General features: G+C 32.1%; 1 protein-coding gene across 1 annotated transcript in view; it reads right to left on the reverse strand.

The window, feature by feature from the left end:
- Positions 1-26,462, reverse strand: part of MMP16 (matrix metallopeptidase 16) — a 406,453-nt gene that overhangs the window by 201,373 nt on the left and 178,618 nt on the right. Inside the window, exons 2-3 of the mRNA XM_051970806.1 lie at positions 25,899-26,047; positions 876-998 (exon numbers count right to left, since the gene is read on the reverse strand). Coding sequence (XP_051826766.1) covers positions 876-998; positions 25,899-26,047 — 272 coding nt within the window. The remainder of the gene's footprint in view (positions 1-875; positions 999-25,898; positions 26,048-26,462) is intronic.

Here is a 26,462-nt window from a genome sequence, read left to right on the forward strand (position 1 = left end):
CTTGATATTTTGGGGCCAATTTGCCTGATAAATCTGAATAAAGAATATTTTTTACAGTATTTTCTTTCATCTTATGTTGCTTCTTGTTTATCTACTTAATGCCATTATCTTAAGTTTAATATTCTTAAAGAGCTCTAATATAAAGGATAGTAACTACCTCCCTTCTCTTTATTATTAATTTATTTTCAAAAAGATAAATTGTGACCCAACTAACTACAGCAGGTCTTATTTTCACAATTTGCAAGCATCCACATTCCTTAGGCTGTCTTTCATTCAATGAGAAACTTCTCTGATATGTTGCCATGGGAATAGAAAGAAAATAACTGAAATGATGCTGGAAGTTATTTTAGGGCACTGAAAGAAATGTCTTCTCAAATAGAATAATGAATATATATGCATATAAGAATATATGTATATATATACATATGCATATGTATCACGTATTTATGCATACATATATACATGTATAGGCATCTATATATGTCTATATATACAAACATATACACACATAGACTGTTATCATTTATTTTTCAAGGAAAAAATAATTAGCAAAAGAATCACATATTAAATTGATGAACCTGATGATCTTATTCTGTGGCCCCTTTTTGAGATTCTTTAAAGTAATTCAAATCATTAACATTACACTCAGCAAGACGGAAATGCTAAATTAAAGAGAACTGAAGTCTAAAAATTATTCTATAATGCCCCATTGTGAATTATGAATTTTATTATTTTCCAAGCAGAGTGTTTTTAGGTGCATTATTTTAATGCTGAAGTTAACATTAAGTGATGTTTATAACTTCAAATCAAATAACTTTGTAAAATAATTATCATGTAAAATGCTAGAAAGTTGAATTGATAGTTAATTTTGGTACCTGTAAGTGATGTGCTTGTGTTGCCACTTCTGTCCTGTAAGTGCATATCGCTTTCGGCGAATATTAAATTTGGAGCTACCTCGAGTTTGGTCAGGCACACCACACCGAGGTTTCTTCATCCAACTGTCAAAAAAAAAATTCCATTTATTTCAAAACTTTTTTTTAATTCATATGTACATTTCAATAGACACATTTGAGACTATGATATAAAACTCCCAGTTCTGAAGTTTTTTTTCCTCCTAAATGAGCCAGGATTACTGGCTATTCCATCCACATTAATCAAAGAATTTCTCAGTATCTAATTCATTTTGGTCTTTGTTGATTGACATGAAATTTTATTTCAGAAATAATAATAGGAAACTACACAATACTTTATCCTGATGAAAAATGAATTCTCATTTCATGTTATATTTTTCTCTTTTTTCCTTTCCTCTTCCTTTTACTTTAAAATTTCTTTTTGTTATTTGGGTGGCTATCATTTGCAGGAGACTTTATGAATCCATTTAGATTTATCCTGGAGCTTCTTTAAATAACCAGTTTATATGATTTGGAATCACAATAGTTGAAAGTGGTACAGTGGAAATGAACTTCAACTTCTTGTCACAGAGGACCTGAATTCAAATCTCTAGTCTAACATTTACTGTTTGTGTGACACAGGTGAATTATGAAATTCCTCTCAGTCTCAGTTGTTTCACTTGTAAAATGAGAAGAGATGAATTTGATGATATTGCTATAGATGTTTAGGTATCCATATATGTGTGGATAGATAGACAGATAGATAGATATAGATAAAGATATATACATACATACACTTTCACCATTCAGTTCTTTTTCAAGAAAAATTACTTGCCAAAAGAACCAAATATTAAATTGGTGGGCTTGATGACTTGATTATTTGGTCCCTTTTTGAGATTCTTTAAAGTAATGCACACTATTAACATTATACTCAACAGTGCTAATGCACTTAAAGAGATGTGATATCTAAAAATTATTCTATAATGCCCCATGGTGAAGTAAGCATTTTATTATACATTATATATGTGTGTGTATCATATATAATATGCATACAATATGTATTACATTATACATTTTATATGCATAGTATTGTGTGTGTATTATATACACAAGGGTCTTCTTGAATTCAAGAAAATCTAGGATTAATTCCTGCCTAAAGTGATGCATTTTCAGCGATGTGGCAATACACAAAAGCCATTTAATGTCTCAAATTCCCAGGCAAGTTTTTTACACTATAAATTAAGGAAGAGCTTCCCATTTGAGTCAAATGAAATAATTTCTATACCAGAAGATCCTCTTCAGTATAAAATCTCAAGCTCTAAATACACACATTCATTTCAAGAACATTCATGTATTTTTTTCTTTTTTTTCTAGAGAAAGCTTTTTATTTTTAAATACCCCTGTTTTCTGTTCCTCAAAGCCACCAGCTTATATAAATACAATTTTAGTCATCTTGGCAAAGACTGTTTTACATGCCACGTAAAATATCTTTACTGTGAGATTTCCCTGCAACTCTGCTAAAATCATATATTTAAGTAGCTTCTGGATATTGTTATCAGTTCTCTATGAAACAAAATTTCTTCAAGAACAATGTTAAGGAAGCTGATAAATTGAAGAATTCCTACTTATCCCATCAAGGTTTATATAATACCACTTTCTCTAAACAGAAAGAAAACTATATACAGAGAGGAATCTATAGGAGATAATTGTTTAGATAAATAACAAATGAAATATTTCCTGTTTTAGAAAACAAATTGTCTTAATATAAATAATAATTTATGATCTGGTAAAATCAAGAAAAATATTCATTATAGCCCTATATTTTTTCTTTAAATCTTAATGGTCCAGTCACTAATAATGAAGAATATATAGATATTTGATTTAGCTATTATTATTATGTTTTTCATATATTTTAAAAGAAAATGTAACTTATTTAATTAAGAGAATCATAGTCTTTGGGGACAGACAGAAGGTCTTAAATTTTATTATTATCCCTGACATGATCTAGAATAATGCTCAACAAATAATAGGCCCTAAGTAAATATTTAATGAAATGATAAATTAATGAATTTAGTTAGTGGGAACTGTAAATATATACAATAAATCTAAGGAAATGCATTTTATACACAGCTTAAGGCAGCAATACATTTTCCTGAATAAAGTTCACATTCTCATCCCACTTATGTCTTCAAGCTTATTTGTTATTATTATACTTCACATACTTACCACCAGACTTTCTAATATGCTGTACTTATTCATTATACATTAAATTACATCTCCTACAATGATGTTTTTATACAGGCTTCTGGAATATAATCCTTGTTTATCTATATTAACTAAAATCCCATATTCTTTCAAAGCATAGATCATGTGCTATCTTATGTAAAACCTTCCTGATCTTTCCAGTTATTCTCCATTTCTCTCTCTAACTCTCTGTCTCTGTCTCTGTCTCCATCTATGTGTATCTGTATGTATGTCGGTCTCTGTCTGTCTCTCTCTATCTCCCCAGCTCATGACAACTAATTCTCATGTTGGCATCCTACTTTTCCAGAAAAGAATCCTCACCACATAGCTATGATTCAAACTGTCTCAAAGTTCTAATAGGAATCCTATTGCAAGATAGACTACATCCTATTTACCACTGTGCGGAATATGCCGCAGTGTACTTCCTAGTTCCATAATCCCAGTAAGTTACAATATTAATATTATTCACTCAAACTTAAAACATTCATTTAATGATAAATGAAAAGCAAGAATAATCAGAATACCACACCACAGAATATTCAGTATAATGAAAGTTACACATAAACTTGTGTCTGGCTCTTCCATCAAATTTTCTCTGTGAGAAATGGGCATATATTTACAAAAATCTAGCAAAGACACATAAGTGAGAACATTTCAATTACTGTGGGAAACTCAAAACTCTGGGTTGTAAGTATTGTTGTCTGGTTCTTTCATGAAAAATCTGTACCATATGAAGCCTACTTCACTAGCAAATGTTCCCCTTTGAGTTCTCTTTGCTCTTCTGCTGAGCAAATCCACTCCTCCTATACATTTGAATTCAAGAACCAGTGATAAACTCCATTTATAATGTATGCTGAAGAATTATTACACTACTGTAGTGATAAACAGTTTCATTAAGCCAGAAACATACAAAACTTCTTAGGTGGGCACTCTGGGAAAAAGATAATTCCAGCCAGCTCTGCATTCAAAAGTAAACTATATCATCCAATCACATTTTCATTTCTTCCTAGAACAAAGTGGAGCTCACTTAGAAATTCCTTGAATTATCATTCTGGGCAATGCCAACCAGCTCAGGCAACTCATCTTTCTACAAGATGCTACTTGTCCAATTAGATTCCCAAATATTTTATGGTATCAACAGTTATTCTGAATGGAATTTCTCTTTGTATCTCTTGCTGTTGGGTTTTGTTGGTGATGTATAAAAATGCTGAGGATTTATGGGGATTTATTTTGTAGCCAGCTACTTTGCTAAAATTATGAATTATTTCCAATAGCTTTTTGGTAGAATCTCTGGGGTTCTCTAGGTATACCATCATATCATCTGCAAAGAGTGATAGTTTGGTTTCCTCATTGCCTACTCTAATTCCTTTTATATCTTTCTCGACTCTTATTGCCGAGGCTAGTGTTTCTAATACGATATTAAATAATAATGGTGATAGTGGGCAACCTTGCTTCACTCCAGATCTTACTGGGAAAGGTTCCAGTTTTTCCCCATTGCATATGATGCTTACTGATGGTTTTAAATATATGCTCCTGACTATTTTAAGGAAAAGTCCATTTATTCCTATGCTCTCAAGTGTTTTTATTAGGAATGGATGTTGAATTTTTATCAAATGCTTTTTCTGCATCTATTGAGATGATCATGTGGTTTTTGTTTGTTTGGTTATTGATATAGTCAATTATGTTAATAGTTTTCCTAATATTGAACCAGCCCTGCATTCCTGGTATAAATCCTACTTGGTCATAGTGTATTATCCTGGTGACAATTTTCTGTAATCTTTTTGCTAATATTTTATTTAAGATTTTAGCATCAATATTCATTAGGGAGATTGGTCTATAATTTTCTTTCTCTGTTTTCAGCCTACCTGGTTTAGGTATCAGTACCATATCTGTGTCATAAAAGGAGTTTGGTAGGACTCCTTCAATCCCTATTTTTTCAAATAGTTTATATAACATTGGAGTTAATTGTTCTTTAAATGTTTGGTAGAATTCACATGTAAATCCATCTGGTCCTGGGGATTTTTTCTTAGGGAGTTGATTGATAGTTTGTTCTATTTCTTTTTCTGAGATGGGACTGTTTAGGATATTTACTTCTTCCTCTGTTAGTTTGGGCAAGCTGTATTTTTGGAGGTATTTTTCTATTTCATTTAAGTTGTCGAATTTATTGGCATAAAGTTGGGCAAAGTAACTCCTAATTATTGCTCTAATTTCCTCTTCGTTAGTGGTGAGTTCTCCCTTTTCATTTTTAAGACTAACAATTTGATTTTCCTCTTTCCTTTTTTTAATCAGATTTACTAAGGGTTTGTCTATTTTGTTGGTTTTTTCATAGAACCAACTCTTAGTTTTATTAATCAATTCAATAGTTTTTTTACTTTCAATTTTATTGATCTCACCTTTTACTTTTAGAATTTCAAGTTTAGTGTTTGACTGGGGGTTTTTAATTTGTTCCTTTTCTAGCATTTTTAATTGCAAACCCAATTCATTGACCTTCTCTTTCTCTATTTTATACAAATAGGCCTCTAGAGATATGAAATTTCCCCTTATTACCGCTTTGGCTGCATCCCATACATTTTGGTATGATGTCTCATTATTATCGTTTTCTTGGGTGAAGTTATTAATTATGTCTATGATTTGCTGTTTTACCACCCAATCATTCTTTAGTATGAGATTATTTAGTTTCCAATTATTTTTTGGTCTACTTCCCCTGCTTTTTTGTTGAATGTAATTTTCATTGCATCGTGGTCTGAAAAGGATGCATTTACTATTTCTGCCTTACTACATTTGAGTTTGAGGTTTTTATGTCCTAATATATGGTCAATTTTTGTATAGGTTCCATGAACTGCTGAAAAGAAAGTGTATTCCTTTCTGTCTCCATTACATTTTCTCCAGAGATCTATCATATCTAACTTTTCTAGTATTCTATTTACCTCTTTGACTTCTTTCTTATTTATTTTCTGGTTTGATTTATCTAATTCTGAGAGTGCAAGGTTAAGATCTCCCACTATTATAGTTTTACTGTCTATTTCTTCTTGCAGCTCTCTTAGTTTCTCTTTTAAGAATTTAGATGCTACCCCACTTGGTGCATATATGTTTAATATAGATAGTGCTTCATTATCCATGCTACCCTTTAGCAAGATATAGTGTCCTTCCTTATCTCTTTTAATTAGGTCAATTTTTGCTTTAGCTTGATCTGAGATCAGGATGGCTACCCCTGCTTTTTTGACTTCACCTGAAGCATAGTAGATTTTGCTCCAACCTTTTACCTTTAACCTGCATGTATCTCCCCGCTTCAGGTGTGTTTCCTGTAAACAACATATTGTAGGATTCTGGCTTTTAATCCATTCTGCTAACCGCTTCCTCTTTATGGGGGAGTTTACCCCGTTCACGTTTATGGTTAGAATGACCAATTCTGTATTACTTGCCATCTTGTTAACCCGGTTTATGCTTTCCTCCCTTCTTTCCCCTTTCCCCCCTTCCAAGTATTAAGCTTGTGAGCACCCTTGCTTCTCACAGCCCTCCCTTTTTAGTATCCCTCCCCCCTCCTTAGAGTTCCTCCCCCTATCTTACCCCTTTCCCTCCCAGTTCCCGTATTCCCTTCCGCTTAGCTTATTCCTTCCCTTTCCACTTTTCCCTTCTCACTTTTCAATGAGATGGGAGAAGTTTCACCATAGATTGAATATGTCTTAAGATTTTTCACTTAAAGCCAATTCTGAAGGCAGTAAGATACCCACTATATTCATCCCCCTCCATTCTTTCTCTCAGATATAATAGGTTTCCTATGCCTCTTCATGAGATGTACTACCCCCACTTTACCCTTTTTCTGGTACAATGTCCTTTCCACATCAATTTCTAGAACAAGGTATACATGTATTCTTTATACATCTATATAGTCAAAATATAGTTCCCAAGATTAATCTTTACCTTTTTAGATTTCTCTTGAGTTCTATATTTGTAGATCAAACTTTTTGTTAAGTTCTGGTTTTTTCATCAGAAATAGATGAAATTCGCTTACTTCGTTGAATGTCCATCTTCTTCCCTGGAAAAAGATGCTCATTCTCGCTGGGTAAGTTATTTTTGGTTGCATACCAAGTTCCTTAGCCTTTCGGAATATCATATTCCAGGCCCTTCGATCTTTTAATGTGGATGCTGCCAGATCCTGGGTGATCCTTATTGTGGCTCCTTGATACTTGAATTGGGTTTTTCTAGCCGCTTGCAATATTTTTTCTTTCACCTGAGGGTTCTGGCATTTGGCCACTATATTCCTTGGTGTTTTGATTTTAGGATCCCTTTCAGTGGGTGATCGATGAATCCTTTCAATGTTTATTTTTTCCTCTGTTCCTATGACTTCTGGGCAGTTCTCTTTGATAATTTCCTGGAAGACAGTGTCCAGGCTCTTTTTTTCATCATGTTTTTCTGGGAGTCCAATGATTCTCAGATTGTCTCTCCTGGATCTGTTTTCCAGGTCTGTTGTCTTCCCCAGAAGGTATTTCACATTTTTCTCCATTGTTTGATTTTTTTGGATTTGCTTGACTGATTCTTCTTGTCTCCTCGAGTCATTCAATTCCACTTGTTCAATTCTGATTTTCAGTGAAGTATTCTCTTCACTCACTTTTTTAAAATCTTTCTCTAATTGTCCAATTGAGTTCTTTTGTTCTGTGGAATTTTTTTCCATTTCGCCAATTTTGTTTTTTAGAGAGCTGTTTTCTGTTTCCAGTTCACTAATCCTATTTTTCAAGGATTTTACTTCTTTATCCACCCTCTCTTTAACTTTCTCCAGGCTCTTTTCCCATTTTTCTTCTAGCTCCCTTGTGAGAGCCTTTTTAATCACTTCTATGAGGTTCATCTGTGCTGAGGAACAGATGATTTCCTCCTTTGGGGAATCACCTGGGGACTGCCTGTTTTTAGTCTCCTCAGGATTTAGAGTCTGCTCTCTATCTGTATAGAAGCTGTCAAGGGTTAAAGTCCTCTTCAGCTTCTTGCTCATTCTGTCTATTAATCAGAGACAAACTACCAAAGAAAAACAGAAAAAACTGGAGTCTTTCTTTGGGGGGGGGGGCTGGGTGTGTTATCGAGCTTCCTCTACAGACTGCAGGTGGCAGCAGTGAGGCACTAGCAGGACTGTGCTGCGCCTGCGCTCTGAGATCCCAAAGCGTGCTGAGTCACTGAGGGGGGGGAAGGGGGGGGGGGCAGGTCCTGAGAGACTCCAGCTGTTTGCAGTTGTATTCTTCAGCCCCGGTGTTTTTAGCTTCTCTGCTGGGCTGTTGACTTGCTGCCGGAGGAAATTATCCAAACCTGTAGCGAAGCTCTCCCCGCAGAAACGGCTACGATCACTCTCCACCCCCTCTCCAGTCTGCTCCCATGCTCTCACTGCTGCTGCCCGCCGCCTGCGCCCGATCTAAAACCGCCCCAGCCCTCCAGTAAAGACAGACCTTTCTTGGCGGATCTCAAGGATGGCTTCTCTTGGTAACTATTTGTGGGTTTTTTTCAGTCAAGCATTGATTCAGAGGCTTGTAATGAAGTGGATAGTGAGAGAAAGCGCGGAGCTTATGCAACTGTGAGCCTCCTCTCCGCCATCTTAACCGGAAGTCCCGAACTTCAACTTCTTGTCACAGAGGACCTGAATTCAAATCTCTAGTCTAACATTTACTGTTTGTGTGACACAGGTGAATTATGAAATTCCTCTCAGTCTCAGTTGTTTCACTTGTAAAATGAGAAGAGATGAATTTGATGATATTGCTATATATGTTTAGGTATCCATATATGTGTGGATAGATAGACAGATAGATAGATATAGATAAAGATATATACATACATACACTTTCACCATTCAGTTCTTTTTCAAGAAAAATTACTTGCCAAAAGAACCAAATATTAAATTGGTGGGCTTGATGACTTGATTATTTGGTCCCTTTTTGAGATTCTTTAAAGTAATGCACACTATTAACATTATACTCAACAGTGCTAATGCACTTAAAGAGACGTGATATCTAAAAATTATTCTATAATGCCCCATGGTGAAGTAAGCATTTTATTATACATTATATATGTGTGTGTATCATATATAATATGCATACAATATGTATTACATTATACATTTTATATGCATAGTATTGTGTGTGTATTATATACACAAGGGTCTTCTTGAATTCAAGAAAATCTAGGATTAATTCCTGCCTAAAGTGATGCATTTTCAGCGATGTGGCAATACACAAAAGCCATTTAATGTCTCAAATTCCCAGGCAAGTTTTTTACACTATAAATTAAGGAAGAGCTTCCCATTTGAGTCAAATGAAATAATTTCTATACCAGAAGATCCTCTTCAGTATAAAATCTCAAGCTCTAAATACACACATTCATTTCAAGAACATTCATGTATTTTTTTCTTTTTTTTCTAGAGAAAGCTTTTTATTTTTAAATACCCCTGTTTTCTGTTCCTCAAAGCCACCAGCTTATATAAATACAATTTTAGTCATCTTGGCAAAGACTGTTTTACATGCCACGTAAAATATCTTTACTGTGAGATTTCCCTGCAACTCTGCTAAAATCATATATTTAAGTAGCTTCTGGATATTGTTATCAGTTCTCTATGAAACAAAATTTCTTCAAGAACAATGTTAAGGAAGCTGATAAATTGAAGAATTCCTACTTATCCCATCAAGGTTTATATAATACCACTTTCTCTAAACAGAAAGAAAACTATATACAGAGAGGAATCTATAGGAGATAATTGTTTAGATAAATAACAAATGAAATATTTCCTGTTTTAGAAAACAAATTGTCTTAATATAAATAATAATTTATGATCTGGTAAAATCAAGAAAAATATTCATTATAGCCCTATATTTTTTCTTTAAATCTTAATGGTCCAGTCACTAATAATGAAGAATATATAGATATTTGATTTAGCTATTATTATTATGTTTTTCATATATTTTAAAAGAAAATGTAACTTATTTAATTAAGAGAATCATAGTCTTTGGGGACAGACAGAAGGTCTTAAATTTTATTATTATCCCTGACATGATCTAGAATAATGCTCAACAAATAATAGGCCCTAAGTAAATATTTAATGAAATGATAAATTAATGAATTTAGTTAGTGGGAACTGTAAATATATACAATAAATCTAAGGAAATGCATTTTATACACAGCTTAAGGCAGCAATACATTTTCCTGAATAAAGTTCACATTCTCATCCCACTTATGTCTTCAAGCTTATTTGTTATTATTATACTTCACATACTTACCACCAGACTTTCTAATATGCTGTACTTATTCATTATACATTAAATTACATCTCCTACAATGATGTTTTTATACAGGCTTCTGGAATATAATCCTTGTTTATCTATATTAACTAAAATCCCATATTCTTTCAAAGCATAGATCATGTGCTATCTTATGTAAAACCTTCCTGATCTTTCCAGTTATTCTCCATTTCTCTCTCTAACTCTCTGTCTCTGTCTCTGTCTCCATCTATGTGTATCTGTATGTATGTCGGTCTCTGTCTGTCTCTCTCTATCTCCCCAGCTCATGACAACTAATTCTCATGTTGGCATCCTACTTTTCCAGAAAAGAATCCTCACCACATAGCTATGATTCAAACTGTCTCAAAGTTCTAATAGGAATCCTATTGCAAGATAGACTACATCCTATTTACCACTGTGCGGAATATGCCGCAGTGTACTTCCTAGTTCCATAATCCCAGTAAGTTACAATATTAATATTATTCACTCAAACTTAAAACATTCATTTAATGATAAATGAAAAGCAAGAATAATCAGAATACCACACCACAGAATATTCAGTATAATGAAAGTTACACATAAACTTGTGTCTGGCTCTTCCATCAAATTTTCTCTGTGAGAAATGGGCATATATTTACAAAAATCTAGCAAAGACACATAAGTGAGAACATTTCAATTACTGTGGGAAACTCAAAACTCTGGGTTGTAAGTATTGTTGTCTGGTTCTTTCATGAAAAATCTGTACCATATGAAGCCTACTTCACTAGCAAATGTTCCCCTTTGAGTTCTCTTTGCTCTTCTGCTGAGCAAATCCACTCCTCCTATACATTTGAATTCAAGAACCAGTGATAAACTCCATTTATAATGTATGCTGAAGAATTATTACACTACTGTAGTGATAAACAGTTTCATTAAGCCAGAAACATACAAAACTTCTTAGGTGGGCACTCTGGGAAAAAGATAATTCCAGCCAGCTCTGCATTCAAAAGTAAACTATATCATCCAATCACATTTTCATTTCTTCCTAGAACAAAGTGGAGCTCACTTAGAAATTCCTTGAATTATCATTCTGGGCAATGCCAACCAGCTCAGGCAACTCATCTTTCTACAAGATGCTACTTGTCCAATTAGATTCAATTTTCTTGTAATAGCAAATTAGATAAAGACACTGTCTTTCCCCCTCTTTTTCACCCTATCAAAACAGATATAAATATAGAGAACTGTAGTTGCTTTCTAGAACCCCCAAGTTGGAGTGACAAAACGTACCATTTCTTTCTAGAGCCCCCACACTGGGGTGATTAAATATCCTGTTTTCTAGAGCCCCCAAGTTGAGGTGACAAAACGTACCATTGCTTTCTAGAGCCCCACACTGGGGTGCCAAAATATACCATCTGGACTAGTTCTCTAGAGGACTTCGGGACCAGCCTGAGTCCTTGGTTTTAGTGGAGGAGTGAAGAAGGCAAGAGATTCACGAGTATGATCAAAGATGGAGTCTGTTTATTTCAAGTCCTTTCAGCACTTAAATACTTTAATAAGATTACATCACTATAGCACACTGAGCATGTGCCAACTGTAGTATCATTCCATCACCATATCACACTATGCAAGTGCCAACTATAAGCACTCTGCTATTGATATGTAAATGCCTCTCTTTACTGTAAGTATTCCTTGCTTCAAATAATACATAGGTGGTCATGCCCTCCCTGACTTTTTAGGAAGGGTGAGAGGCACCAATGGGAGGTGGTCACACCCTTCCTGACTTCTCAGGAAGGGAGGTGGGCACCAAAGGGAAATGGGGAGCCAAACCAGACATTATCAGCAGGTTCCCTCTCAGCTGAAGGATCTTATACTGTACCCAGAGCTCCCCCACTATCTGCAGCCTTGTATACCAAACAACCAAAATTTTTGATGGATTTTACTTCCCTCGTTCTATAGATGATACTATGGGGTAATTAGCAGAATGTAGCTTTCTATCAATGAGTATTAGCTTTTCAGTAATCTGCAAATCCTAAGACAGCTGCCAAAGTATCTTATCAACTGACTATCCTGCTCCAGTTTTAACTTTCTTCTTTTATCTACTTAACTCTTCTTTCTCCATCTAGTTCTACACTTTTCATCTGCCTTCTTCAATACTAGCAATGAATAGCTCAAATCTGAGCCTTTTAGGCTTCAATGATAAATTCTTTCCCTATGAAATAGAACTTACAAAATATACCTGTTAAATACAGGAGAAATAGTCCTTAAAAATTGTGCCCTGATCTTCAAAAGGTTATCTTATCCACAACTTTGTAAGTTTTAATGTTTCATACAAATAAATAAACAGGAAACACAATGTTCTTCAATTTCAGTATTTCCCTGTTTCCCAACAGGTCCTCTTCGTCCTTGATTCCATCCTTCTAAGAGTCTATCCTTCCTCACATTTTATCTTGAAACTATTTTTCATACTTGAATTTTTATCAATATTATAATAAAAATTTCATTGTTTTGTTCTTTACAAGATGATTTGATTCTTCTTATTTCTTTAGGCAAATGTTTATTTTCTGTCACCAAAATTTGTCTTTTGTTCCTTTTAGCAATCAAATTACTCATATACAAAAGTAGAAATTTTTTTAAATCTTAAAACACTATCAATATGAATTATATGATGTTACTGATGATACAGCTGATATTTATCTGTGTATATTTATTCATTTGTATATTCATTTATATAGATATTTATTTTTCTATTTAGTTATGTCCATTATGTGTCATCTTAATATCGTTCATTATTAAATTCTATGAGATAGTAGGTTTTTAATAAATGTTTAAATCATTAGATTTAATTGAAAAATGTTGCAGGGAAATTGTCAAAACAGAATCACCTATTATCATGACAAAATATATTTTTAGTCAAAAATAACTTTTTTTGCATTTTGAACAAAGTGAACATGAAAGGCTCAATATATGGAACATGAGAATTTCTGTGTCATTGCATGTGTAACATTCAAATTCCTTCAGGTACCTGTGTTAAAATTATATATCTTCAATAATGTTTTAGTGTACATCTATTAATATAGCATGAGATAAAGTGGAAAGTTATATGTTAATTATGCTATGCAATTAATTTTATCAACAAAAAAATGAACTTATCAACAAAAGTCATAAGGGGAAATATATTCTAGGGACTGAATTTTCTTTTCTTTTTTTAATAGATTTTTATTTACATGTTATATGCATGGGTAATTTACAGCATTGACAATTGCCAAACTTTTTGTTCCAATTTTTCCCCTCCTTCCCCCCACCCCCTCTCCTAGATGGCAGGATGACTAATACATGTTAAATATATTAAAGTATAAATTAAATATAAAATAAGTATACATGTCCAAACTGTTATTTTGCTTCAGAAAAAGAATCAGACTCTACAATAGTGAACAATTAGCCTGTGAAGGAAATCAAAAAATGCAGGTGGGCAAAAATATAGGGATTGGGAATTCAATATAATGGTTCTTAGTCATCTCCCATAGTTCTTTTGCTGGGTGTAGCTGGTTCAGTTCATTACTGCTCCATTAGAACTGATTTGGTTCATCTCATTGCTGAAGATGGCCAGGTCCATCATAATTGATCATCATATAGTATTGTTGTTGAAGTATAAAATGATTTCCTGGAACTGCTCATTTCACTCAGCATCAGTTCGTGTAAGTCTCTCCAGATCTTTCTGAAATCATCCTGTTGGTCATTTCTTACTGAACAATAATATTCCATAATATTCACATACCACAATTTGTTCAGTCATTCTCCAATTGATGGACATCTACTCAGTTTCCAATTTTTGGCCACTACAAAAAGGGTTGCCACAAACATTCTTGCACATACAGATCCCTTTCCCTTCTTAAATATCTCTTTGGGATATAAGCCCAGTAGTAACACTGCTGGATCAAAGAGTATGCACAATTTGATAACTTTTTGAGCATAGTTCCAAATTGCTCTCCAGAATGGTTGGATGTATTCACAATTCCACCAACAATGTATTAATGTCCCTGTTTTCCCACATCCCCTCCAACATTCTGCATTCTCTTTCCCTATCATTCTAGCCAATCAGACAGGTGTGTAGTGGTATCTCAGAACTGTCTTAATTTACATTTCTCTGATTAATAATAACTTGAAGCATCTTTTCATATGGCTAGAAATAGTTTCAATTTCTTCATATGAGAATTGTCTGTTCATATCCTTTGACCATTATCAATTGGAGAATGGCTTCATTTCTTATAAATTAGAATCAATTTTCTAGATATTTTGGAAATGAGGCCTTTATCAGAAGCTTTGACTGTAAAAATCTTTTCCCAGTTTATTGCTTCCCTTCTAATCTTGTCTGCATTGGTTTTGTTTGTACAAAAAGTTTTCAATTTGACATAATCAACATTTTCTATTTTGTGATCAGTAATGATCTCTAGTGCTTCTTTGGTCATAAATTCCTTCCTCTTCCACAGGTCTGAGAGGTAAACTATCCTGTGTTCTTCTAATTTATTTACAATCTCATTCTTTATGCCTAGGTCATGAACCCATTTTGACCTTATCTTGGTGTGCAGTGCTAAATGTGGATCAATGCCTAATTTCTGCCATATTAATTTCCAATTTTCTGTGTCATAAAAGAACTCTGATAGGACTCCTTCATTCCCTATTTTTTCAAATAGTTTATATAGTATTGAGGCTAATTAGTTCTTTAAATGTTTGCTAGAATTCACATGCAAATGCATCTGGTCCTGAGGATTTTTTCTTAGGGAGTTGAGTAATAGCTTGTTTTCTTTCTTTTTCTGAAGTAGGACTATTTAAGCAATTTAATTCCTCCTCTGTTAATCTGGGAAGTCTATATTTTTGGAGGTAGTCATCCATTTCACTTAGGTTATCAAATTTATTGGCATAAAGTTGGGCAAAGTAACTTTTTATTTCTCTAATTTCTACTTCATTGGTGGGAAGTTCTCTGTTTTTATTTTTAAGACTACTAATTTGATTTTTCTCTCTCCTTTTTCTATTCAGATTTACGAAAGGTTTATCAATTTTAGTGTTTTTTACATAAAACCAACTCTTAGTTTTATTTATTAATTCAATAGTGTTTTTTTTTACTTTCAATATTATTAATTTCTCCTTTTAATTTTAGAACTTCAAATTTAGTATTTGATTGGGAGTTTTTAATTTGGTCTTTCTTTAGCTTTTTAAGTTGCAAGCCCAATTCATTGATCTTCTCTTTCTCTATTTTACTCAGATAAGCCTCTAAGGATATAAAATTTTCTCTTATTACCACTTAGGCTGCATCCCAGAAATTTTGGTATGATTCTTATCGTTATCATTATCTTGAGTGAAATTATTAATCATGTCTATAATTTGCTGTTTCACCTAATCATTCTTTAAGATGAGATTATTTAGTTTCTAATTACTTTTTGGTCTATTTACCCCTAATTTTTTGTTGAATGTAGTTTTTATTGCATCATGATCTGAAAAGAAAGCTTTTACTATTTTTATCTTCCTGCATTTAATTTTGAGGTATTTATGTCCTAATATATAGTCAATTTTTGCATAGATTCTATGGACTGCTGAAAAAAAATATATTTCTTTCTGTCTCCATTCAGTTTTCTCCAAAGATGTATCATACCTAATTTTTCTAATATTCTATTTACCTCTCTAATTTCTTTCTTATTTGTTTTGTGGTTTGATTTACCTAATTGTGAGAGTGCAAGGTTGCGATCTCCCACTATTACAGTTTGCTGTCTATTTCTTTTCTTAACTTCTCCTTTAGGAAGTTAGATGCTATACCACTTGGTGCATATATGTTTAGTATTGATATTGCTTCATTGTCTATGCTACCCTTTCGCAAGATATAGTTTCCTTACTTATCTCTTTTAATTAGATCAATTTTTGCTTTTGCTTAATCTGAGATAAGGATGGCTACTCCTGCTTTTTTACTTCACCTGAAGCATAATAGATTCTGCTCCAGCCTTTTACCTTTACTCTGTATGTATCTCCCTGCTTTAAATGTGTTTCCTGTAAACAACATATTATAGGATTCTGCTTTTTAATCCAGTCTGCTATCTGACTCCACTTAATGGGAGAGTTCATCCCATTCACATTTACAGTTAAAATGACTAATTCTGTATTTTGTGCCATCTTATTATCCCTAGATTATGCTTTTTTTTTTTTAACTTGTCCCCTCTAACCCTCTTTCCCAGTTTTGAACTTATGTGCCCCACTTGTATCATGATGCTCACCCTCTTTAGGATCCTTCCCTCCCCCCTTTAAGTTTCTTCTCCTTTTTTGTATCCTTTCCTTATTACTAGTTTCCTTTTCCCTTTTCCTCTTTCCATTTTTAATGAGGTGAGAGAAGATTTTCTGTAAAACAAGTATATCAATTATTTTCTCTTTGAGCCAACTCTGATGAGACTAAAATTCACACAATATTCTTCCCCCTCTCTAAATTCCCGCAGATATGATAAGTTTCCTTTGCCTCTTCATGGGATATAATTTCCCTCTTTTTATCCTCCCTTCCCCCCTTTTCTGATATTATCCTTTTCCATTTCTACTTCCCTTTTTATGTTATATCAGTAAAATCGAATTATACATGTAGCTTTATTTATATCCACAATAGAAATACAATCCTCAAGAGTTCCTTTTAGCTGTTTTTGCTTCTCTTGAGTCCTGTGATTGGAGATCAAATTTTTTGTTTAGATCTGGTTTTTTCCTTATAAACCAATGGAATTCATTTGTTTCATTAAATGACCATCTCTTTCCATGGAAGAAAATGCTCAGCTTGGCTGGGTAGTTTATTCTTGGCTGCATTCCAAGTTCTTTTGCCTTTCAGAATATCAGATTCCAGGCCCTTCAATCCTTTAATGTGGAGGCAGCCAGATCTTGGGTGATCCTTATTGTGGCACCTTGGTATTTGAATTTTTTTTTCTGGCTGCTTGTAACATTTTTTCCTTAATCTGATAGTTCTGAATTTTGGCGACAATATTCCTTGGAGTTTTTGTTTTAGGGTCTTTTTAAGAAGGTGTTCAATGAATTCTTTCAATGCCTATTTTCCCTTCTGATTCTATTACCTCTGGACAGTTCTCTTTGATGATTTCCTGTAAAATAGTATCTAGGCTCTTTTTTTCATCATAATTTTCAGAAAGCCCAATAATCCTCAGATTATCTCTCTTACATCTATTTTCCAGGTCTGTCATTTTTCCAAGTAGATATTTCATGTTTTTTTTTCCAATTTATCATTTTTTTTTGATTTTGCTTGACTGATTCTTGCTGTTTCAATGAATAACTGGTTTCTATTTGTTCAGTTCTGATTTTTAATAAGTTATTTTCTTCAATAGCTTTTTTTACTTCTTTTTGTATATGTCCAATTGAGTTTCTAAATGAATTGTTTTGCTCTATGGAATTTTTTTCCATTTCACTTTTTTTTTAGTGAATTATTTTCTTTTTCCAATTCACAAATCCTACTTTCTTGTGAATTCTTTGTCTTTTCCAATGAACAAATCCTACTTTTTAGTGAATTCTTTATCTTTTCCAATTCACAAATCTTACTTTCCTGATTTTTTTTTTTTTTACTTTTTCCAATTGACAAATTCTATTTCCCCGCACTTCCTGGGAATTTTTTACCTTTTCCAATTCATATGGGACTGAATTTTCAAGGCTAACTCACTTCATGGAGCAGAGGTATAGTATTGATAAAATTAAAAGTATATGTGGAATCAGAATTTGATCAACACTGCCTGAATTTTTCATTATCTATTCCTTCTTTGTTGCTAAGGTTTTTTTCTCTTACAACTCTTGTACCCAGAGAATTTTGTGTAAATGGCTTAGAGAAGGGTCCATGCCTTATTCATTTTGTTATCCCTCAATCCCAGAAATTCATGGAATTGTGCACATAGTAGGAATTAAATTATGGGTTTATGAATAAATTAATAACAAACTAGTGGGTACTTTCTGTTTGCACACATTTTAATATGCATTAAATCACAACATATTAAAGGTGAATATTGTGAATGGAAATGAAAATGAGAATAACACTGAAGTTGATTAACAGAGAGCTTCCAGGAAGAAAAAAAAAAAGTAATGGAAAATATTTTTTAATACTTTGATATTAATAATATGCACACTTAACCTATATAATCCATATTTTTAAAATCTTTGTAACTAAATAGATCATAATATCTAATTAAGAGTAACTTGCAATGGCAAAACATATTAAAGCTTTGAACATTATGTCATGGTGGCTGTATTTTAAATATTCAAAATTTTGTCTTCTGTTGACTCCAAAAGTAGTCTGTTTTACAGTTAGCCAGTTCTATTTCTAATCAAGAAAAAAACAAAAGAGGCAGTCTTGAATAACACACATATTGCCACAATAAAATATGTCTGATAATTAAATAGAAATGAAGAACTCATCATATTTGGATGAGCTCAGTCTATAACATTTTCAAGTTGATATTAAGCTAAAACTTAAATACTTATAGCAATTTGAATAAGCATCATATGGATTCATACACAAGTTATAAAACTTTGAATGTATATATTAAAAAAGACAAAATGTTCTCATTTGAAAAATGTTATTGTAATGAATTTGAAAGACAAAAATAGGTAAAACAAAGAATTATTCAATTTTGCTGGTGACTATATAAAAACTCACCCTTCAATTATTAATTTTGGTATATGTAATATACTACTTTTACCAGAGAGACAGTGTAGCGGATGGACAAGAGATTTAGTCTCTCTGTTAAGAACATCTGGTTCCAAGTCTCACCAATGACAAATAGTACATTTATGGACCATGGACAATTTACTCCATGTATTATTATTCACAACAGTCTTGAAGATTGTAAAATTCAGAAAAAATAAGCAATGGCAGAAGTTTTCTTATCAGTAGTTACTTTGAGTGAAATAACAGAATTGAAAAAAAAATAATCATTTTATAAGGCCCAATTATCTTCCTTTAAATGAAGACTGACTCAAATTAAAAACTCAAATTAAATCACTTAGAATCTTTCTGATTGCATTTGATTTAAATTTAGGGGTGAAATTCTGAAAATAATACTTTTTTTTCAATTTTATTGATAATATTCTTATATTTCCATTTTCACAATTATCACTATTTTCCCCTTAAACATGAGTCATTCCTTATAGTAAAAAAAATTTTTAAAGAAGAAAAATAATTTAGCAAAATTAATGAACACATGAATTGAATATGACAGCTGATGTAATATTCTACACCCAATTTTCTCCATGAATACCTCTGAAAATAAAGAAGTCCATTTTCTTTGTAATGGATTAATCTTGGCCATTAAAATTACACAGTAATAGCTTTATAGTTGTTACATTCTTGTTCTTTTCACTTATATTTTTATACTCACATATCTGTTTTCCTTGGTTCTCTATATTTCACTCTGCATCAGTTCATATACATTTTCATGATGGATTCACTTTTTTTCCTTTTACTGTATTAATGTCCAACTGCATTAATTTACTACTATTTGTTTAGCCAATTCCTAGCTGATGTAAATCTAAATTTATTCTAGTTCTTTAATCAAAAATTTATATAATTATGGAAAAATTATAATGTCTTGGATTCTAATTTTCCTTATATATGAATTGGAGATGTTAATGCATGAAGTATTTACCTCACATTTATGTGTATATGAAATAAGTTACCATGCAAAGTACTTAAAATCACAGTATTTTGTTGTCATTCAAGTAAATCTGATTCTTTATGTCCCCATTTTGGATTTTCTTACTAAAGATATTAGAGTAGTTTACCATTTCTTTTTCTAGCTCATTGTATAGATGAGGAATCTAAAATAAACAAGGGTAAATGACTCATTCAGAATCAAAGAAGCTAGTAACTGTCAGATTTGAACTCAAAAAGTTGACTTTTTCTGATCCCAGGTGCAATATTCTATCCACTACACCATGTAGTCACCCCAAATCACAGCATACCTTTCTATATTTTTTGTTTTAAAATAAAAAAAATATGACTTTTAGTTAATAAATTTATTAGATTACCACATATTAATCTCAACATATTCATCCCTAATGATTGTTCTATCAGGGAAGATAGTAGAAAAAGGAAGGAAGGAAGGAAGGAAGGAAGGAAGGAAGGAAGAAAGGAACAAAGGAAGTTAGAGGAACTTGGTTGAAGTCTTGGCTATATGACTCATTCATCTTCATGAATATGGGCATGTTACTTAAACCCCATGGATATCAGTTTCCTTAACTGTAAAATGAGAAAATTGTACTAGATAACTAAGGCCTTTACTAGATTAAAATCTGTGAACCTATGAAATATTTGAATATAATTGTTCAACTCTTAAAAGGAAAAGTTACCTTTCCCTGTACTTTTTAAAATCTCAGTTTATATGGCTTTGGAACAAAAAGTGAAATGTCATTGATATTTTTATCCTAATATGTGAATCATCTAGTTCAATGTTATAATTAAAATTGATATTAATATTTCTTTTAATTTTTACTGTAAAGTTATATGTTTTTTCTAGAAATATCTACATTTTAATTTATCACACATAACTCTTTCAGCTTTCATGATTTAATAAATATTTCAAGTAATTATTAATGAGCTAAAATTATTTAATGATCAAAATGATGAAAAAAGGGTTGCTCATTTTGGTTCATATTTGTGTTTTTCCCTAAAAAGTTTTCAATCTCCCACATAGATCCATATTACAAAGCTGACAGTGTGGAGCTTTATGGTCCAAATATAAAATGCCTAAGAAACAATTAATTGATTCACAAAAATAAAAAAGAAGTGCTTATGTAAACATGCATTTCTTCTAAATTTCCATGTTATGTCTTTTTCTCAATCGGGGAAATTGATTTTGTAGTAGAAAGGCACAGTTATATTCATTAAATGGTGAATTCCCAAATTATTAATAATTAGTGCCCAATAGTTCATAATGTTAGAATTGATACAACTACAATTGAATTGAAGAAACAGATGATAATGAATCTCATTTTGTCACATCCCAGTCTTTACACAGATGGATAAATTACATCATTATGGCAGGCTATTGAGTCTAATAAAACCCACAATTTAAAAGGTAGTTTAAAAATGTCCTAGGGAAATTCATTTGAATTGTTTTGTGACTCAAATTTTAATTTCACATTTAATATATAAATATAGTAACAGTTGTTTTATAATCACTAAAGAAATCTCACTGAATGCCTCTAGAATGACCTAATATTGACAAGATTAAATCACCAATAATTATACTGATTTTCTACTGCTCTTGCCTCAGTCTCAGGTTAGGTTTCCTAAAGAAGGCAAACTGGATTGAAGTCATAACATGCAATGCTCCCAATTCATTGCGTGTGTGTGTGTGTGTGTGTGTGTGTGTGTGTGTGTATTTAATTGAAATCATTAGAAATTGGTCACAACTAGTTTCCTGTTCTTATGGCAAGAATCAAGATTATTTACAGTTATCCGAGCAGATATTTTATTAATTTTACAACTAATTAATTATCTTCAATTAGAACTGCCATCAAAAGCACAAGTTAACACTTATTTCCTATTCCTTTAAATTCTGTATGTATTTCCAACTCTCTTAATCAGATATTCTGAACCTACCTTTCTCTGTAACTTCAAATAAAAAGTAAATGTTTGAGGTAATCAAAATAACATTTCTATAATACTTTAAATTTTTAAGTGATTTATTTGTATTACTTCAATTAATACAATCCAAGGAGGAATATGGTTTTATTATTATCTGTTTTCATATGAGAAAACTGAGATTTAGAAAAGCAAAGAGATTTGTCTTGATTTCATAATGTCTGAAGCACCTGACTCCAAATCCAATACTCTATTCATTGTGCCATCTATCTGTCAACTGTATTATCTCAGCAAAACAATATCATCCCCTCTTTTTGTAGTGATATATATATATATATATATATATATATATATATATATATATATATATATATATATCATTTCTAAAGAAACAGCCTTGCAATTGACTCAAGTACCACCTAAGGTTGCCTGTGTGAACCTGGATAAGTCACTTGATCTTTAAATATTCCAGATAATCCTTTATTTAATGGAGTTTGAACTTAGGCCTTCCTGAATCCACCTCAGCACTACTGCATCTCCTAAATTTAAAGAGAAAGTACTGAATTGCATCTATAGGGGAACTTCCCATGTAACAATTCTCCCATAACAATGAAATCATGGATTGGTTTCTTTATTTTTACATCTTCATTTTTGTGAAATCAAGAGACGATTCCAGATTCTTATGAAAAGAGTAGTTGGTTTCAAACAACCAAAATCACGAATAACAATAAGAAGGAAGGTAAGAAGGAAGGAAGGAAGGAAAGAAGGAAGAAGGAAGGAAGGAAGGAAGGAAGGAAGGAAGGAAGGAAGGAAGGAAGGAAGGAAGGAAGGAAGGAAGGAAGGAAAGAAGGAAGGAAAGAAGGAAAGTAAGTTAGTTTTCTGATATAACTCATTTCAAATGTGAGCATTCCATGTTTAGGAAGACAATGTAGTTTAGTAGAAAGAACATTGCTTACAAGTCACAACTTCCTTTCAAATTCAACCTGTATACTACTTGCATGAGTCAGTAAAGCATTTGATTCTACCTCATTTTGTTTCCTTATCAGTAAAATGAGGGAAGTGAACAAGATAATCCTCTGAATCTTCTTCCTTATGATCTATAATTCTATGGTGATTCTTTTACCTCTACTTATATGATATTCCAAAAATCACAATATGAACTAGCTGAACTGAGTTATCTTTTCACCTATAGTTTGCAAATAAAACCTCTTTTTAAAAAATTTCCTTAGTCAGGGATATAATTAATTTTAAGGAAATCAGATATTTCCAATGCAAACTCACTCCAATGATTTTTTGGAAGTCTAATAATACAGAAAAGTCAAAGTTATCATTTTAGGATGAGGCTATGCCCCCCTATAATTTCCTCTTCTTGAAAAATGAGGAGAATAGCTCACTACAATGCTATGCAGCATATGTAACTGGAAAGATAAGTGACAACCAGTATTAGAGTTTGCCAAACTTTAGTAATCCTTGCTCTTTTGATCCTGCTTTCCTCTGGTTGCCTTGTTCTTGAAGCCAAAATTTAAAAATTTATGTTGAATATGATCTAGTTTAATGTTAGCCTTAAAAGAATTTCTAGTCCTTATCTAATAGATAGTGATTCTTTGCTCAGGATATTCATTAAACTCTTTTATACATTTTTTGCCTTATGTATTTCTTCTATTGATAGGCTTCTACTCTTTCCTTCATATACACTGACACAGTCGTACATTTCATTATAGTGTAAATTATAAGTTGTAGTCATGAAGGGTAGTTAAGTTTCATAGTCACATGGCCCTGGGTGGGGCAAGGCATGGCAGGAATTTTGTATTATATGGAAGAAAATTTATCCCATTTTAATAAACAATATCTGATAATTATTGAATGTTTTTATATTGATATTTCTAGTTTTACTCCTCCAGACCTTTGTCATAATATTTATTAAACTGATATTAACTCTCCACCCTGACAATTGTTTTGCATTTATTTTAGTTCTTTAAAGAGTTGAAAGTAGTCACAAATATGTAGCCACATCCATGTTCCTATGAGTTCAGTAAGGAGAAGGAAAGGGAATAAACATGTTTTTAAATTTGTACTATGTAATAGTGTGCTAAGCACTTTTTCATTATTACCTAATTTAATCTTCATAGCTTCAGGGAGAAGTCATGGTATCAAGGAGGTACTTTTACTACTGAGGAACATGAAAAACCCAGAAATTAAGTCCATTTCCTATGTCACACAGCTAGGAAATATCAGAAACTGAGTTTGAACTGAGGCTTTCCTGAATCTACCTTAGCATTATTGTATTTCATAGCTGTTCAGTATTTATCATATATTCCAAATAAAGATAAATAAATAAGGCCTTTGAGCACAGAACCATTCCCTTTCATGTTTCCCATAATATCTTTTATGATATAATGCTCTGAATATAATAGATATCCAAAATAAATATGAAACATTCTAAAGAATCATGCAAGGAAGTACGTTTCATTAAATGTCATCTTATTTAAATAATCATCAATATATTGTAAATTATTTTTCTAATATAATGATACATTTGTCTGTTAAATACAATAGGCAGTAGAGCATTGTTATAATTCACATTTTGAGTGAGCATTCTGAATTATCTTGCATGACTTTTAAAAATCTTGCTATGCACTTTGTTAAAAGCAAAGGGGAGGGAAATAAAATAAGTTATCTTTAGGTGGAGGCAGGTAACTAGGGATGCTTGAACATATTTGTTCAATTATTGGTTTGGGAAATAAATTGATTTAAATTAAATGATGTTGCTTACATATATGTGAACATATATGCATATGTATTTGTATGTACACAAAATGTTTATGTATGTATACATATATACATATGTGTATGTGTGTGTGTGTGTATATAAAGAGAAAGAGAAAGAGAAAGAAAGGAAAGTAGGGAGAGAGGTAGACAGAAAGAGACAGAGAAAAGGATAGAGAGACAAAGAAATAGAGAATATGTATACATGCATATACTTTTCCTACTTTGCAATAAAAGGTCTTTCCAAGCTTTTAATTTTGTTTGAAATTTTTTGTTTAATTTTAAGAAACATTTTCTTTATGTTTTTATTAAACATGATTTCATAGTTTTAATGAAAAACACATGGTTATTCTTTTTAAAATACTTGAGATTATACAATATTCAAAGGGAATTTCTCTCAGCACAAGACTATAAATCAGACATTTTGGCATTTAAATTCCAATCCTGACAGGAAGTTCTTACATGCCTTTAGGCAAATAATCAAAACTGCTTGTTGCAATTTCCATATCTACAAAATGAGAATAATATTTCCATAACCTTAAAGGTTATTGGGTAAATTAATTAGCACATTTTAAAATAAATTCTTTGAAGATAACAATAGCAAGTTCATATTTATATGAATTCAAACTTCATAGAAAAGCTCAAGACTTTCATTGGAATATAAAATTTAGAATAGAAAAAGAAACTAGTTATATTCTGTAATTATGTATCTTAGAGTATAATGGGCTAATTTAGATATGTTGTTTACCAATAAAGTCAAATCTGTTGATCCATATGAAGACCAGTTAGTACACAGAAGCCTAACAGAGTGAAAGGAACTGGTAATAAAGTTCCTACAATTAATAATTATTTAAATTGTCTCAGAACAATTTAAAGCTCTATATGATATGATTTCACCAGAATTATACAGTTTTACTGTTCTATTAAGTGTATTCCTAATGTAAATGACAATTTACAGAATGGAGTTTTTAACTGCGAAGTTATTTCACAAAGTCAAAAGGCAAAGTCAAAAGTAAAGGTCTTGAGAAACTACAATGTCCAACAAGCTGTTTTATTAGAATCTTTGTGTGTATGTGTGTTTGTATGTGTGTGTGTGTGTGTTTCTGCAATATACTTTGTTTAGGAGCAGTAGAGGGGAGGGAAAGGGAAAAGGGTTTATTTATCATTACTTACTCTATTGTGTTTCTGTCGACTTTTCCTGTCATATTAATGCCATAGAATTGCTGCATGGCAGCAAGAGCTGACTGCATGGTTTCTGCAGAACGTAACACCGACATTCTGGGATCTGTTGGTGGAAGATACCCGTATTTTTGTAACCAAACCTGCAATAACAAAGTTCCATTTAGTTCAAATTTCCAAATAGTCAACAATTCTTTAATTCTATAAATCTTAATGTCTAAAATCTAGTTATTTATTATATTTTACAATAAAAGGTCATTCAACTAATTGAGACATTAAATTATCACTTAATTACATATTTGTTAATCTTTGGATCATAGGATAATAGATTTAAAGCAGAAAAAAAATCTTAGAAGTCCAACTCAGTATACACATGAGAATACTGAGGCCTGAAAAGGTTAAGAAACTTTCTCAAAATAACATAGGTAGTAAGTAGACACACACCAGAATCTGGAAAAATATCCACTGCCTCCAAATAGAGCTTTTACCACTGTACCATTATGGTTTAAATGATCTAACTTCCCTAATACCTGCTTCAATATTTCAAGTTTCAACTAA

This window comes from Antechinus flavipes, chromosome 1 (assembly GCF_016432865.1).
Source record: "Antechinus flavipes isolate AdamAnt ecotype Samford, QLD, Australia chromosome 1, AdamAnt_v2, whole genome shotgun sequence".
In the NCBI taxonomy this organism is placed as follows: domain Eukaryota; kingdom Metazoa; phylum Chordata; class Mammalia; order Dasyuromorphia; family Dasyuridae; genus Antechinus; species Antechinus flavipes.